We start from the raw sequence: 17,292 nt of genomic DNA, 5'->3' as shown, positions 1-17,292 counted from the left end.
TGGTAAAAGGAACACACAAGACCAATGAAGAGACCCTTTACCCTCTGGGATAGTGTAAAGGGAAAAACTCATACTTGATCCACTGGGGAGAGGAGGAGCAGGACATAAAGCCTCTGTGCTGGTTTGAGCTAAGTTGGAAAGTTTCTAACTAAAGAAAATCCAGAGATCATAGGTCTTTGTTTTGAGTTTTGTTTTTGTTTTTTTGTTTGTTTGTTTGTTTTGAGATGATATCTTGCTCTGTCACCCAGGCTGGAGTGCCGAGGCACAATCTGGACTCACTGCAACCTCTGCCTCCCGGGTTCAAGCAATTCTCATGCCTCAGCCTCCTGAGTAGCTGGGATTACAGGCGTGCACCACCATGCCAGGCTAACTTTTGTATTTTTAGTAGAGATGGGGTTTCACCATGCTGTCCAGGCTGGTCTCGAACTCCTGACCTCAGGTGATCCACCCGCCTCGGCCTCCCAAAGTTCTGGGATTACAGGCGTGAGTCACCGTGCCTGGCCAGAGATCCTATGTCTTGAATAGAAAAGGGAACACAGATTTAGAACGCTGAGAGAAAGAATGATTAATTTTGCCTCATATGCTAAACTTTCCGAATTTCTTAGAGCTCCAATTCTTCTCAAACTGAGGGAACTGCTGGAGAGATAGAAGGGCAGCTTCAGTAATTCTCAGTGTGTGAGCTGCCTAGGATCAGAGAGCCTTCATGGAAGTGGCCACTACCTGGGGATCCCCCCACAGATATCTGAGACCTCTCTGGGAATCAGGAACCACACAATCCCCCAGGTTCCTGAGACCCCAGGCCTAAACCTGAGACTTCCTTTGCAGTCGATGTGGTCCTGGATCCAGACACCGCTCATCCTGATCTCTTGCTGTCAGAGGACCGGAGAAGTGTGAGAAGGTGCCCCCTCAGGCACCTAGGGGAGAGCGTGCCTGACAACCCAGAGAGATTCAACAGTGAGCCTTGTGTCCTGGGCCGGGAGAGCTTCGCTTCAGGGAAACATTACTGGGAGGTGGAGGTGGAAAACGTGATTGAGTGGACTGTGGGGGTCTGCAGAGACAGTGTTGAGAGGAAAGAGGAGGTCCTGCTGCGTCCTCGGAATGGCTTCTGGACCTTGGAGATGTGTAAAGGGCAATACCGGGCCCTGTCCTCACCTAAGAGGATTCTCCCTTTGAAGGAGTCCCTTTGCCGTGTGGGCGTCTTCCTGGACTATGAAGCAGGAGATGTCTCCTTCTACAACATGAGGGACAGATCGCACATCTACACATGTCCTCGTTTAGCCTTTTCTGTGCCTGTGAGGCCCTTCTTCAGGATAGGGTCTGATGACCGCCCCATCTTCATCTGTCCGGCACTCACAGGAGCCAGTGGGATCACAGTGCCTGAAGAGGGTCTGATACTTCACAGAGTGGGGACCAATCAGAGCCTGTAGAATCAATTCGCCGGTCTCACAGCCATGTAGACAAGCCCTCGTCATCTCAGCAGCCACTGCACAATGTTGTTGGTGGAAGACACGCCCTTCTCCCCTCTGGTCACGTAAGAGAACAGCTTCCACCTGCCTCTTTCACACCCACTCCAGCCCTTAGCCCCAGTTTTCTCCTCCTCACTAGGCTGTGGCTTTAGTAGTTCCTTTGGTTGTAACTATGGGATGGGATCCACGCATAGGAAACTAGTTGTGTCATAGCTCCCGGCCAAGAAGAAAGTGTGCGAAGTTGATGGGCAGCAAACCTGCTATGTAACATCAAGGTGACCACATTGAGTCCAGTATGCCAGTTGGCACCAGATGTTATGGACATGGAATGAGGCCAACAGGGTTCATCAGGATGAGAGAGGAGAGAGGAATCCACAGGACCACCAGAGAGGAGAGGGAACCAGATATGCAGGTCAGAGATAGAGGAAGTGGAACCAGACAGCTGGGAGGGACCAAGGTTGTAAGGGTGGATAAGCCCCAACATAACAGCTAAGGGGACCTGGGAGATGATGACTCATTTCCACCCAACCCCAGGATTTCCACAACACACACCCACAAGCCTTGAACTGGGATGAAGATGAATGAAGAACATGGACTCGTGTGGATGTGGTTTGGCTTACGTGTCCCTGCAATAAACAATGAGTCAGTACTTAGTCCCTGAGTGTGGTTGAGGTTTGAGGTCCTGGTTGAGCAGGGAAGTACTGCAACTGGTCTACGTCAGCATTCAGGTTCAATGGGGACACCAGTGGCTTCAAACTTCCTGATCTAATTATGTCTTTAGACACTTAATAACCATTGAGGACCTTAAAGAACTTTTGTTTATTTGGGTTAATATTTGTTAATAGTTACGGCATTTGACATTGAAACAAAATTTGAAATGTTATCTTTTAATTCATGTTAAAATAGCATGAATAAATCAATTATAGTTTAATATAAACAGGATGTTTTGTGAAAAAGCAATCTATTGTGTCCCAATAAAAGAACTAGAAGTTCTTTTATTCCTGGTTAACTTTTTCCAAATCTAATGTCTGGCTTAATAGAAGATGTTTGTATTCTCATATCTGCCTTTGTATTAAACCTATTGGTTTATCATAGGTCATATTTTCTCAAAAAAAAAAAACTTTACTGCACCCTACTGAGAGAATGAGATGAAAAATGGTTAATGTTTCATTATTATTATTGTGAAAATAGTGTTAACACTGGGGACTCCTTAAGAGTATATCAGAGTTCGTGCTAGGAATCCCAAGACCGCATTTGGAAACTAGAATAGTGGATCCTGGAAGTTAATCCATGTGCTGGTTAATTTTAGATGTCAACTTGACTGGATTATGGAATACCTAGACAACTGGTACAACATTATTTCTGGATGTGTCTGTGAGTGTGTTTCCAGAAGAGACTGGCATGTGAGTCAGTGGGAAATTCTCCCGTCCAATTGGCTGGGGGCCCAATAGAACCAAAAGGCAGAGGAAAGACAAATTCTTCTCTCCTCTGGAGCTGAGACACTCTTCTTCTTCTGCCCTTGGACATCAGAACTCCTAGCTCTTCAGCCTTTGAACTTCAGGACTTGTACTAGGAGGCCCTGGGTTCTCAGGCCTTTGGCTTTGGACTGAGAGTTACACAACCAGCTTCCCTGGTTCTGAGGCTTTCGGACTTCAAATGAGCCATGCTACCAGCATCCCAGGGTCTCCAGCCTACAGACGGGCTGTTGTGTGATTTCTTAGCCTCTATATTCACATCAGCCAATTTCCTTAATAAATGTCTGCTCATAAATCTGCTCATAAAGCCGAGTTCCTGCCACTGCACTCCAACCTGGGTGACAGAGTGCAACTCCGTTTCAAAAAAAAAAAAAGTGGGGCCGGGCGCGGTGGCTCAAGCCTGTAATCCCAGCACTTTGGGAGGCCGAGGCGGGCGGATCACAAGGTCAGGAGATCGAGACCACAGTGAAACCCCGTCTCTACTAAAAATACAAAAAAAATTAGCCGGGCGCGGTGGCGGGCGCCTGTAGTCCTAGCTACTCAGGAGGCTGAGGCAGGAGAATGGCGTGAACCCAGGAGGCGGAGCTTGCAGTGAGCCGAGATCGCGCCACTGCACTCCAGCCTGGGCAACAGCGTGAGACTCCGTCTCAAAAAAAAAAAAAAAAAAAAAAAAGGTGTATTGTGTCTGGTTTTCTTTCCATTCATATATTTATGTGACTCTGCAGTAATATCTCCTCCTCCTGCATGTACCCATATTCATGCAAGCAAATGTAGCAAACTGCCACAATAGCATTTTAATTAGTGGACATCTTTCTCTCTTCACATTAAAATCTTTTCTCATTTTGTTCTGCTGATATTTCCATTATGATAAAAGATTTAAGACAAGTAAATATATAGAAATACTCATATACACACAAGGATGAAAGAAAGAAACACAAACACTAAGGGAGGTAAGGCAGGAATTTTTCTTCAACGTGTACAATTCAATGTACTTTTAGCCTTCCTCAGGGGTTTCTGGCCAGCAACTGATGAGAAACACCACCTCCGAGCCAATCAAAAAACTAATTCTTCCAAAGAGAGATTGTTATTATTCCTCACGATGACCAGACAGCCTCTGCTTTCTTTTTCCTATCTTCCAAATGGAGATTCAACCATAATAGAAAGAATGGAGAACTATTAACCACCTTTCTTCCGTGGGCTGTGATTTTCAGATGGGAATGCTAAGAGGTAAGTGGGAGAAGTTGATGAGAGCCTGGGCTACAATGTCGGGGGGGACAGGGGCTGAATCGCTGAGAGTGGTGAGTGGGCATGCAGGGAGAGTACTTGTGCAGAGAAAGGTGTCAGGTGTCTGAGGGGTGTGCCTGAGGGGGTGTGCACACACACTTGTGGACACACAGAAAGTGGAGAAGTAGTACAAAGAATAAAGACCTGCAGAGTTTGGGATTTGGTCAAGAAATATTCTAATTGCATGTTCTTAAGAATGTATTGTGGTCAGAAAAGGGCAAAAAATCTTTAAAATCTCTTCTGGCCAACTCAAGGCATCTATTCTAAGAATTTCTAAAAAGAGATGTCCTTTATAGATTCATATGTAAATCTGTTCATTTCAGAAATATTAAAAATATAGAAATGTCTGAACCAGCATACATATACAACAGGCGAGGGATAGACAAACAATGCATGTTTCAGTCATAAAAGAGATTTCCTTGCAGCCTTTAGGAATCGTGTTTTTCATGAAGGGCAATTATTTATAATTTTAACAACATTAGATCCATACATTACACCTTGTTTTGTGTCTTTTAGGAACAGTATGTGTTTTTCCTTTTATTCATCATTTCCCCAAAACCTAACGAATATTATCCAATGGATACAATCTATTTTGTTGTATGAATATACAGGTTTTTTTGTTTTTTGTTTTTTGTTTTTTTGAGATGGAGTCTTGCTCTGTCACCCAGGCTGGAGTGCAGTGGTGCATTCTCAGCTCACTGCAGCCTCTGTTTCCCAGGTTCCAGCGATTCTCCTGTCTCAGCCTCCTGGGTAGCTGGGATTACAAGTGCATGCCACCATGCCCAGCTAATTTTTGTATTTTTAGTAGAGACGGGTTTTGCCAAGTTGGCCAGGCTGGTCTTGAACTCCTGACCTCAGGTGATCCGCCTGCCTCAGTCTCCCAAAGTGCTGGGATTACAGGCATGAGCCACCACGCCAGGCCTATACAATTATTATTATTATTATTATTATTATTTACATTTAACCTAATTTTATTCATGCTGGCCTTGGGATGGGGAATAGATCATTCAGTAAAAACATACAGTAAAAACAAAGTGTCTTATCATGTACAACTTTTAAACTATATTAATGATGTACCTAAATTACTTCCATGCACACAAGTCTAACATTCGTTTAAACACACACACACACACACACACACACACACACACACAAGACTTCTGGGAGCATTTCATAATAAAGTAATTCCTATCTAATTTTTCTTTGTAGATAGATCAAGCACCTCCAAAATACGAATTCCTGTACACCATGAGCACATTACTTAAAATGAACACTTACATGAATTAAGTATATGGACAGCCTTAGGATAAGCTGACATTATAGATTCAGCTAGGTAGGCAACACACCATAGTGCCAAATGGAAAAAGTGTATTTGCAAATAAATTTTTTAAACTATGTTAAGTTTTATAATTAAATGCAGAAAATATACTGATTTGCTAAAATAAATAAGATGTGATGTATTAACACTTCACTATAAAGAATGCATACCAGAACATTTATAAACAGTGAATGAGTCTTATTAGGAATATTTCCTACAACAAACGCTGGTTAAATAGAAATGCATATTTTGAAGCACTGTGAGTGGTATATGTTTTGCCACATACTTTTGTTACCTTAAGGTAGATAACGCATATGTACTAAAATTGGCGTTCATTTTCCGTTGCTGCTGGTATCATGTTTTAAGAAATGTGTACAGTGTGAAAAATTTGAAAATACTCATGAATGAAAAATGTCTTAAAAAATAGCTATTTTCATGGAGTTATGTACAGTCTCACTGTGTAAATTTCAAGGCAAGATTTGTTTCCTGTAAAACAGATCATTGTTCTATGAGAGAATGTTCTTTACTTTGTGCATTTCTTTTCTCCCCTTGCGTTACATTATTTTGCTCTAGTCTTTGTTTCTGTGTGCATATAACATGCCAGTTAAAATGAAAACTATCTCACATGTAGAAAAGGAAAGTCTGGAATTTAAAAACCAAGAACTCATAAAATCCTTATTAAATGACACCATCTGATTCAAGTAAAAAATGACTTAAACACTAGTAAAAAAAAAAAAAAAAAAGACAAAACACATTTCATGAAGAATACAAAGATAAATGTCTGCTGAGTGTTTTAGTTCAGATGTTTCAGAATACTGCTGCATGTTTTATGAGGAATTTGAGGGGAAGATTTCATAGCAGAAGGTGTTAATGTGGGCTGTATTGACTTAAGTGGTGACCCAACTGGACTGTGAAACCACGGGATGCCTATGGACTCCAGCTGCTTGTTACAGAGGAACTCCCCACTGTTGTTCAGAAATCTTTCCTCATTTCCTCTCTCCCCAAGCTTCCCATCCTCTACTGGCTCAGTTTCTAGCATTTCAGTATCCTCTTTCCTGCTAAAGAACTTGTCCAACTAACTAGTAACTATTTTTGGTGTGCATTAGCATAACTTTTATTGGGGGCTATATAGCACTATCTACCCAAATTACATCTTTAGTGATCCAAAATTCCACTTCTGGGGATTTATTTGGTAGATAAGCTTGCATTTATGTGAGATGATCCAAGTAAAAAGTTATTTTTTATAGCACTGATTATGACTGCACAAGGTTAGAAACTATGGAGATGTTCACAGCTAAGGAACTTTCACGCAGTGGATACCACTCAAGTGTGAAAGAAAAAAGAGAAAATTATCTCTATACTGATATGGAAGGATCTCCAAGATTGACTTTGCACAGAAAGAGCAAAATGCAGAGTGGTGTGTATGGAATGCTATCTTCAGTGCAAATAAGAGGAAAAACAAGAATACATTTTTATTTACACTTTTTATGTTAACAAGCAATGTCATAACACTCACTAGGTGTCAGGTACTTTATTAATTTAATCCTTGTAACTTCAGGAGGTAGGTATTAACATTACCCCAATTTCAAAGAGAAGGGCAGTAGGAATAGAGAGGTTAAATAATTACTCTACAGTCACACTGCTAGTCACCTAAAGGAGCCAGCATTGACACCCTAAGCATCATATTAAGCAGACTGATTTGAAGCTAAGAAAGGGAGGGTGGGAGGGAGGATTGGATGGATGGGAGACTTGTGTGACTTTTTATATATGTATTTTTGAACCATGTACATGTGTTACCTATCAAAAAGTTGAAATAGAAAAAACTGTGTCTGATCTGCTCAAGTCACTCACTTTTCACATGAGAGGCAGACCAAGACAAGTAATAGTAGCAGCCTCTAGTGGGGGTTTATCAAAGTCTTACCCACAGTCCTCTGAGATTTTAGAATGAGAAAGATTATTTAACCCCGTGAGATAGATTCCGTGCCCTGTGACCCGGGGTGAGCAGCTAACACTTGGGGCACTGCAGTCTGGGGAGGCTGAGTGCACAGGCCCCCATGGCCCATAGCCCTTCCCTTCACAAGCCCCTTCTTCAGGAGCGCCCAGAGCTGGATCGCTGCCCTGGCAGGGACCCTGCCTATCTTGCTGCTGCTTCTCGGGGCAGCCCGTTACTTCCTGTGGCAACAGCAGGAGGAAAAAAGACTCTGTTCAGAAAGAAAAAGAGCGCAAGAGTTGAGAGAAATGGCATGGAGCACAATAAAGCAAGAACGAATCACAAGAGGTAGCTGACCCTGGGAGTTTATCTGAACCTCTAGCTTACAGGCCAAAGCCCAAAGGCCTCACGCCTATCCCCACTCCAGAGCTGGGTTGTTTTTAAGGTTTATTTTTTAGAGAACTCCCTCACCTGTAACAGTTCATTATTTTCTCTGCTTATTTTCCAGAGAAGCTCCTGGAGGAACTCAGTAAGTTTCCATTCCCCCAGGGACCCAGGCATGTCTTTCTGTCCCTGCTTTAAGAGCCTTGATGCATCTTCCCTGTTCATTCCATTGCAGGATGGAGAATTATCCAGTACGCGTCTCGTTAAGTCTCTCTGACATTTTCTCTGAATCTGAATCTATAACTGTCTGTGCTTGAATAGTTTCCACTCTTAACTTTTTCCCCAAGGTTAGGAAGTGGTCTTAGATCCCTTTGACTAAGGAAAGAAAATAAATGTGCCATTCCTAGTCATTGCCAAAAAAAAGAAAAAAGAAAAGAAAAAAGACAAAGAGTGTGACTCATTGGAGTAACACCCAGGAGGAGTGTTTCTTTCTCCCTTTCTTTCTCTCTCTCTTGCCGAGTCTCAAAGAAAAAATGCCTTCAATTTCTCTCTACTAGGGCCACAAAACTCCATAGCCCTGCAAAGCACTGAAGAATATCCAGGGGCACACTTGTAAAGGAAGAGGGAAGAGGTGGATGAAGTGCATTCTCTATGGTAGGAACTTCACTCTTCATTTTACATAATCTATAGGCTCCAGAGAAGAAAAAGAATAGAAAATAATAAAGAACAAAAAAATAAGAAAAGAGACTGTGCCTAATAAACAAAAATGGCTTGAACAGTTGTTCAGTTGGTACCAATTTATTCTAACTGGCTTCAAAAACTACTCCCTGAAATTGCTCATTAAATTTCCCAAATTCTTTTCAGGGTAAGGTAAGAAATTACAGATTGAAGTAGAAGGATCTTGCGCACACACACACACACACACACGTATATATGCATATAGACATGGTGGCACCTATGCCCAGGTACAAGAGTTTAGATACATTCCCAATGAATCAGCTGAACACCATCAGGAAGGAACTCTCAAAGTGACTGCCATGCACTAGCATTCGACTGATGTTCCTGGATTTGATATTAAGAAGGACACAGTAGAGAGAATTGAACCTGCAGAGGAAGAAGATACAGATGGTCAAAAAAAAAGATAAGATGTATGTAAAAGTAAGGGAATGTGGCAAACTCAAACATGGCAAGTTAAGGTGACATCTCTACTTTCTCTTATTGTAGGGGAGAGAGACCTTGGGCCTATAATGGTGAGTGAACCTGATGCTCTCTGAGTTTGCTGGGATACGTGCCATGAACATTTCAACCTTTCTCTGCTGTGACCCATTGATATTCTCATTTGCATGAATCAGATTTAACCAAAAGACTCAATTTCTCTATGGTGAGGGGTTGATTTCTGCTTTTCTGGAGAATTTGAGAGACTCCTGACCCTACACACCCCCTTGCAAAGCCTGGCCATGCAGCCTGTACCCTTCATGACAGAGGGAACAGAGCCCACCATTTTTGAGAAGATGCCACCCCTGATCCATCAGAGTTGTAGAGGAGGGAAGCTGGACCCTGGAAGAGACTCTGAAGAAAATGAGAGAATACAGGTAGTGACGGGAGAATGCAGTGGGGAGAAGTACAAGAATACTGACCTTTTCCTTATCTGTGTCTCCTTCCTTTCAGAATGGAAAAAGGCCCTCTTCAAGCCAGGTGAGTAAATGACTGTATGTTCCCTGGACCAACAACCTGAGGGATTATATTCCTTTTTCCTTTTTTCTTCTCCAACTCCTGTGATTTGGGGAAGAAATGTCCCCATAACCAGGACAGTTTGGGGTAGGCAACATTAAATCCCAATCTGAAAGGTGGGCCCATCTCCAAGACCCTTCCAGCTGAGAGCTCAGGGAACCAGGGCGTATTGCTCTCTTGTGCTTCCTCAGACCTTCCTGGGAAGGAAGACACATAAAGGGTGGAGCTGAGGGGAAGGAGACACACACTGAGTGATACTGCAGGGAGAGTGAGGATGGAAATGTCAAACAGAGGAGGGGATGCCTGCCCAAAGAACTTTGCCCTTCCTAGGCTTCCCATGCTACCTACTGTCTGTGTGCCCAGACAAATGTTTCTGAACTTTGGCCTCCACATTTTTCGATGATGACTGCAATCTGTGTTTTGTGGGAGTTGAGGTGAAGACTGATGGAATAATAAATATGCATTGGTCAAAAACCTAGTAAGAAAGAGATGACGAGTTCAAACTATGGTTGAAGAGGGTTTGTGGAAAGGAGGGTTAAGGGAAAGCAACAAGGAAAAGTGCAGTGCCCCCATGGTTCCCAACATTTGGGAGCTGTCTCCACCCCAGCCTGGGAGGGATAGGGAGGGGAGGCAGTTACTGGAACCCAGAGTAAGAAGTAGCTCAAAGAGAGGGCTTCCTGAGAGAGTCACCAGGCCTTGTTAGAGCCACACCAGCTTCTGCTGGCAGGAAGGAAGCAGGAAATTAAATGGTGTGTCTCTCCTTTCTTTCTCCTTCCAATCTCCTATCAGGGCCTCCCATTGGCCAAACCCAATAGCAAACCAGAGGACAAGGAAGCCCAGTGCCACTGTCTTTAGAGGACAGATTTCTGGGGCCCAGAAAAGGGTAGAGAAAGCTGAAGGGCAGAGAGTGAATCTTTCTTTTCTTTTCTCTGTACGGAAAAATAGACTGCAGAAAAGGGGAACTCATTTAGCTCATGGGTGGTCGAATGAAGGTTGAAAATTAACCTCTGATCATAAAGCATTAGTGGGCAGAGTCAATGTGGGGAGGAAAACAAGAAAAATGTAGAAAGAGGATCCTTGCTGCTTCCTGAGGCCACATCAGGGTGTTGGGTTAGCCAGATCCTAATGCAACTCTCACTTCACCCTCCTCTTCCCCCTCTGGACACAAGATCCCTGGGGTTTTCTCTTCTGACATTGATGAGAGAGTCACATTCAGGGCAGGCTAGGGACTCCAGGCTCTGGACCTAGGCCTCCTCAGCATGGCCCAGGCCTTGCATGCTGAGGCTCTGAAATCCAGGAAAAATGGTTGACCCCATGAACACTTCCTCAAAATCTCTGCAGTGGATGTGATTCTGGATGCAAAAACACCAAACCCCATCCTCCTTGTTTCTGAGGACCAGAGGAGTGTGCAGCGTGCCAAGGAGCCCCAGGATCTACCGGACAACCCTGAGAGATTTGATTGGCATTATTGTGTTCTTGGCTGTGAGAGCTTCATGTCAGGAGACATAACTGGGAGGTGGAGGTAGGGGACAGGAAAGAGTGGCATATAGGGGTGTGTAGTAAGAATGTGCAGAGAAAAGGTTGGGTCAAAATGACACCTGAGAACGGATTCTGGACTATGGGGCTGACTGATGGGAATAAGTATCAGACTCTAACTGAATCCAGAAACAACCTGAAACTTCCTAAGCCCCCTAGGAAAGTGGGGGTCTTCCTGGACTATGAGACTAGAGATATCTCATTCTACAATGCTGTGGATGGATCGCATATTCATACTTTCCTGGACAACTACTTCTCTGAGCCTCTATATCCTGTTTTCAGAATTTTGACCTTGGAGCTCACTGGTCTAACAATTTACCCAGTGCCAGAAGTAGAGAGTTCCTCAATTCTGACCTAGTGCCTGATCATTCCCTGGAGTCACCAGTGACCCCGGGCTTAGCTAACAAAACTGGGGAGCCTCAGGCTGAAGTAACTTGTCTCTGCTTCTCCCTGCCCAGCTCAGAGCTGAGGGCCTTCCCCTCCACAGCAACCAATCACAACCATAAAGCTACAGGTACGCAATGAAGCACTTTACTGATACTCATTCAATTATTCATATGCCACTTGTTTGAGTTTGGTACCACCTTACTGTCCCCTTATACAGATAAGGAAACTGGAATGCTGAAAAGTGAATTAACTTTACAAAGTAGAATTCACTAGTTAACTACAGAGCTGGGATCTAAACAGCAATAACTAACATTAATGGAGAATTTAAAATGTTCTGAGTGCTGTATTATGAGCTTTGTTGGATGCCACTCCTTTAATCCTCACAACACCGTATCGGGTAGTCTCATTTTCCAAGTATGGAAGCTGAGGCAGGGCAACATTAAGTAACTTACATAACTCATATGGTAATTTGTGCAGCTGGGAGATGGTCAGCTTCAGTCCCTGGCCATTTGCCCATTCTTTTCCACCCTGATTCTTCCCCGATAGGAAGAACCCACCTGTAGCCCTGAGGTTCTTTTCCCAGGATGGCTCCAGGGTAAGGATCATTGTAGGTGGTTGTGGAGTTGACCCCCCTGTTGACTCCTTCCCAGCTGATTGTCAGAGCCTTAGACCCAGCACTCCTTGGATTAGCTCTGCAGAGTGTCTTGGTTGAGACAATAACCTCGCCGTCCCCACATGACACATGATTTGAAAAGAGACTAGAGGCCACACTTGATAAATCATGGAGAACAGATGTGTGCCCACCCAACAAATGTGATAAGTGATCACGCAGCCAGAGCCAGCCTTCGTACAGTCAAGGTTTCCAGGCAGAGAAAACACCCTGAAGATTCTCTGTGATATAGGAAATTTGGATGAAGGAAGCTAGAAGAACTATAGGGATTTTTTCTGTGTGTCATTTTTTTGTTTTTTTAAATAGAGTCTTGCTCTGTTGCCAGGCTGGAGTGCAGTGGTGCGATCTCCGCTCGCTGCTACCTCTGCCCCCCAGGTTCAAGCAATTCTTCTGCTTTCAGCCTCCTGAATAGTTGGGACTACAGGTGCACACCACCATGGCCGGCTAATTTTTGTACTTTTAATAGGGATGAGGGTTCACTATTTTTGCCAGGATGGTCTCGATCTCTTGACTTTGTGATCCACCTGCCTTGGCCTCCCAAAGTGCTGGGATTACAGGTGTGAGCCACTGGGTGCCCGGCTTACAGGGATATTTTTAATCCCATTATGGACTCTTTCTCCAGGAAAGGGGTCTGTCCACCCCTGCTCATTGGTAGATGTTAAACCAATATTTCTTTCAACTGCTGCCTGCTAGGGAGAACTGCTCCTTATTGTCATCACGATTATTGCTCACCACGGTATCCCCTCTACTTAGCATGTGCTTGTCAAGTTCTAGTTGTTCAGTTAATTTGTTAATAATGCTTACTCTTCAACTTGGCTTTTTCTAGACTGTGGTGTCTACTCAGGACAGTAGAGTGGTCCACACACCCGCTGTACTCCCCACAGTTTCAGTTTACTTCACTGCAGCGTTTTCATAAAACCTTTATTGTATGTGTTTTCTACAGCTGCTATGATGAATTACCACAAATTCAGAGACTTAAAGCAACACAAATTTTTGGTTCACAGTTCTATAGGTCAGAAGTTCAACAGGGATCTCACCAGGTTAAGATCAATGTGTCTGCATGCTGGATTCTTTTCTGGAGGCTGTAGAGAACAATATGTTTTCTTGTTTATTCAGATTGCTGGCAGACTTCAATTCCTTGCAATTACAAGACGGAGGTCCCAGTTGCTTACTAGTTTACAGCTGAAGACTGTTCCCATCTCTAGAGGCTGCTGTTTTTCAGCTCGCAGCTCCCTTCTTCAATCTTCAAAGCAGGAACTGTGCATTGAGGACCTGTCAATCTTTGAAGTTGTTCTGGTTCTTCTTCCATTGCATCTCTCTGATTCTTCTGCCTTCTACTTTTGAGAACTCCTGTGATTCGATTAAGTCCACCCAGATAATTTAGAATAATCACTAAATGTTAAGGTCAATAACCTTAGTTCTATAAGGTCCATTTTGCCATGTTATATATCGTTGTCACATGTTTCACAATAAATATCACTAGGTGTGTATGGAGGGAGGAGAACTATTGAAGCTACCACTTATTTGGGAAATCATCCCAGGAAACACAAGTGCAGAAAGAGAGAATCAGAGAAGGAGATAAGCCAATTGTGTGAGAAATGGCTTAAAGAGTTCATTAGGTTTTCAGTCACCATATGGACAACTCAGCTTATCCCAGGACACTAAGAAATTATGTGAAATTGTGGAATATATGTCAGAATCTTCCTAAGGGCTGGGGACCCTGGCACATTTATCAACATCTCACATCCTCCTTTGCTTAAACTGGTTGAAAGCTGCCCCTGGGAATGTTAGTTCTGCTGTACTTCAAGGTTGGGTTGTGTATCTGCAAGAAAAAGCAAATATGACTGGTGTTAGAGAAAGCAGAGGAGGAGAGACACAAATAACTGAGGTCAGACGTTGTAACCCTTGAAGGAAGCTGTGTTCATCCACTATTGGCAAATTGTAATAGGTCAAAAGAATATGGGACGGGGCATCAACAGCATCTGTTCTAAGGGCTCCGACTTTGAGAATATAGGGCCTTTCAAGGTCCCTCTACCCTCCTTGCACCACATTCATTTAGCATTAGTGACCTCTTGTCTTCTAATACATGTCCATATAGCATGGCCCTGCAGCCTCACCACATGGACTGGGTCTGGGATGGACACCCAACCCAGGCTAGGCCAGGGAACCTTCAAGTGACATGTGACTAGCTGTACCTATAGCAAGAATGCATGGGAGTTGTGGGAAGAACTCTTCCACTCACATTATGGTCCAAAAGAGGAAAAGAAGGTGAACTGCGGAAACAGAAGACCAAAGCACATGTGCAGAGAGGAAGCTTCAAGATGGAAGGACTTTGGGCAATTTTCTCATCTTTTTTTCCCTTAGGGTCCCAGTATCATCTAGTATGTTCTGGGAAATTTGTTCTCTTGAGATAAGGTATATGTATTGGCTAATATTGTTTTAATCTGGAAAATTACCAACTTACACAATCATGGCACTATGCTCATTGATTCAGTAATGCAGGAATCTGGAATTTGAAAGGGGCACAGTAGGAATGGTTTTTCTCTTCAACAAAAAGTCTGGGCCTCCCCTGGAAGGACTCCATAGCTAGAGGTGACTCAAAGGAAGAGACTTGCCCAAATTGCCATCAAAAATTGAAAATCATTTGCAAATCAAGAAGGGATCAGTGTTCAGTCTGGGTCCTGGTTCTACCACGACTGCCACGTGCACCAGATCCACAGAGAACCTTGCTGAAGTGACCCTTCCTCTGTGATTATCCCTCCCATGACAGGGAATGATTGTATTAGGTTGTCACTATCTAATGTGACCCACTTTAGTACAACCTGGTGTATTAGTCTGTTTTCACGCTGCTATGAATGACTGCCTGAGACTGAGTAATTTATAAAGAAAAGAGATTTAATTGACTCACAGTTCTGCCTGGCTGGGGAGGCCTTAGAAAATTTATAATAATGGTGAAAGGGGAAGCAAATAGGTCCTTCTTCACATGATGGCAGTAAGGGTGAGTGCTGAGCAAAAGAGGGAAAAGCCCCTTATAAAATCATCAGATATTGTGAGAACTCACTATCAAAAGAAGAGCAAGGAGGTAACCATCCCCAAGATTCCCACCCCATGACACCTCCCACTGGGTCCCTCCCATGACATGTGGGAATTATGGGAACTACAATTCAAGATGAGATTTGGGTGGGGATACGGCCAAACCATATCATTCCGCCTCGGTCCCTCCCATGTCTTATATCCTCACATTTCAAGACACAATCATGCCTTTCCAACAGTCCCCCAAAATCTTAATTCATTCTAGCATTAACCCAAAGTCCAAGTCCAAAGTCTCATCTGAGGCAAGGTAAGTCCCTTTCCCATATGAACCTGAAAATTCAAAAGCAAGTTAGTTACTTCCTAGATACAATGGGGGTACAGGCATTGGGTAAATACACCCATTCCAAATGGGAGAAACTGGCCAAAACAAAAGGGCTACAGGCTCTATACAAGTTCAAAATCCAATAGGACAGTCATTAAACTTTAAAGGACCAAGATAATCTCTTTTGACTCCATGTCTCACATCCAGGTCACACCGATGCAAGATAGGCTCCCATAGCCTTGGGCAACTCAACCCCTGTGGCTTTGTAGGATATAGCCCCCTTCCTGGCTGCTTTCACAGGCTGGCATTGAGTGCTGCTTTTCCAGGTGCAAAGTACAAGCTGTCAGTGGATCCCCATCCTGGAGTCTGGAGGATGATGGCACTCTTCTCATACCTCCACTAGGCAGTGCCCCAGTGAGGCCTCTGTGTAGGGGCTCCACCCCCACATTTCTGTTCCAAACTGCCCTCACAGAGGTTCTCCATGAGGGTTCTGCCCCTGCAGCAAAATTCTGCCAAGACAGTCAGGAGTTTCCAAACAATCTCTGTAATCTAAGCAGAGGTGCTCAAACCTCAATTCTTCACTCTGTGCACCTATAGCCCCAACACTATGTGAAAGTCACCAAGGCTTGTGGCTTGCATCCTCAGAAGCAATAATCTGAGCTGTATGTTGGCCTCTCTTAGCCACAGCCAGAGCTGAATCTGCTGGAAGGCAGGGCACAAAATCCCTAGACTGCATACAGCCTAGGGGGGCCCTGGGCCCAGCCTAGGAAACCATTTTTTTCTCCCAGGCCTCTGGATCTGTGATGGAAGGGTCTAGCAGGAAAACCTCTGACATTCTCTGGGGGCATTTTCCCCATAGTCTTGGTGATTAATATTTGGTTCCTTATTATGCAAATTTCTGCAGCCAGCTTGCCTTTCTCCTCAGAAAATGGATTTTTCTTTGTTATCTAATCATCGGGCCGCAAATTTTTCAAACTTTTACGCTCTGCTTCCTCCACCACTGTGAAGCCATTGTTAGTGTATTACTTGCAAAGTTTTGAACTGAAGTGAAAGGGAATTGGAGGCTTCCAGGCTAAGCATTTAGATATTTGAGAGGATATTAACAATATTTGCCACTTAAAAATTCCTTCTGTCAGATACTCTAAATCATCACTCTGAAGTTCAAAGTTTCACAGGTGTCTAGGGCAGGGACAAAATGTCGCCAGTCTTTTTGCATAGCAAGGGTGACCTTTACTCCAGTTCCCAACAAGTTCTCATCTCTATCTGAGACTACCTCAGCCTAGACTTCATTGTCCATATCACTATCAGCATGTTGGTTAAAGCCGTTCAACAAGTCTCCAGGAATGTCCAAACTTTCTCACATTTTCCTATCTTCCTCTGAGCCCTCCAAACTGTTCCAACCTCTGCCTGTTGCCTAGTTTCAAAGTTGCTTCCACATTTTCGGGTATCCTTATAGCAGCACCCCACTCTACTGGTACCAATATACCGTATTAGTCCATTCTCATGCTATTATGAAGGACTGGGTAATTTGTAAAGGAAAGAGGTGTAATTGACTCACAGTACCATGGCTGGCGAGGCCTCAGGAAACTTATAATCATGGCAGAAGTGAAAGCAAACACATCCTTCTTCGCGTGATGGCAGGAAGAAGTGCTGAGCAAAAGGGGGAAAAGTCCCTTATAAAACCATCAGATGTCTTAAGATCTCGCTATTATGAGAATAGCATAGAGGTAACTGCCCCCATGATTCAATTACCTCC

At 43.7% G+C, this 17,292-nt stretch overlaps 1 protein-coding gene and 1 pseudogene across 9 annotated transcripts in view; both read left to right on the top strand.

Moving 5' to 3' along the window:
* The window catches only part of LOC123572767 (butyrophilin subfamily 2 member A1), a 31,639-nt gene extending 29,167 nt beyond the window's left edge, over positions 1 to 2,472 (top strand). For all 9 annotated transcript variants that reach the window (XM_045389995.3, XM_074038699.1, XM_074038703.1 and 6 more), the window contains one exon: positions 826 to 2,472. In XM_045389995.3, coding sequence (XP_045245930.2) covers positions 826 to 1,427 — 602 coding nt within the window. In that variant the 3' untranslated portion in view covers positions 1,428 to 2,472. The remainder of the gene's footprint in view (positions 1 to 825) is intronic.
* A 6,731-nt stretch (positions 2,473 to 9,203) lies between these two features.
* Positions 9,204 to 11,749, top strand: LOC123573089 (butyrophilin subfamily 3 member A3-like; annotated as a pseudogene).
* The last annotated feature ends 5,543 nt before the right edge of the window (positions 11,750 to 17,292 follow it).

The sequence above is a fragment of the Macaca fascicularis genome, chromosome 4 (genome assembly GCF_037993035.2).
Source record: "Macaca fascicularis isolate 582-1 chromosome 4, T2T-MFA8v1.1".
NCBI lineage: Eukaryota > Metazoa > Chordata > Mammalia > Primates > Cercopithecidae > Macaca > Macaca fascicularis.
The sequence above is the reverse complement of the archived record's forward strand: the minus strand, read 5'-3'. Positions and strand labels throughout refer to the sequence as shown.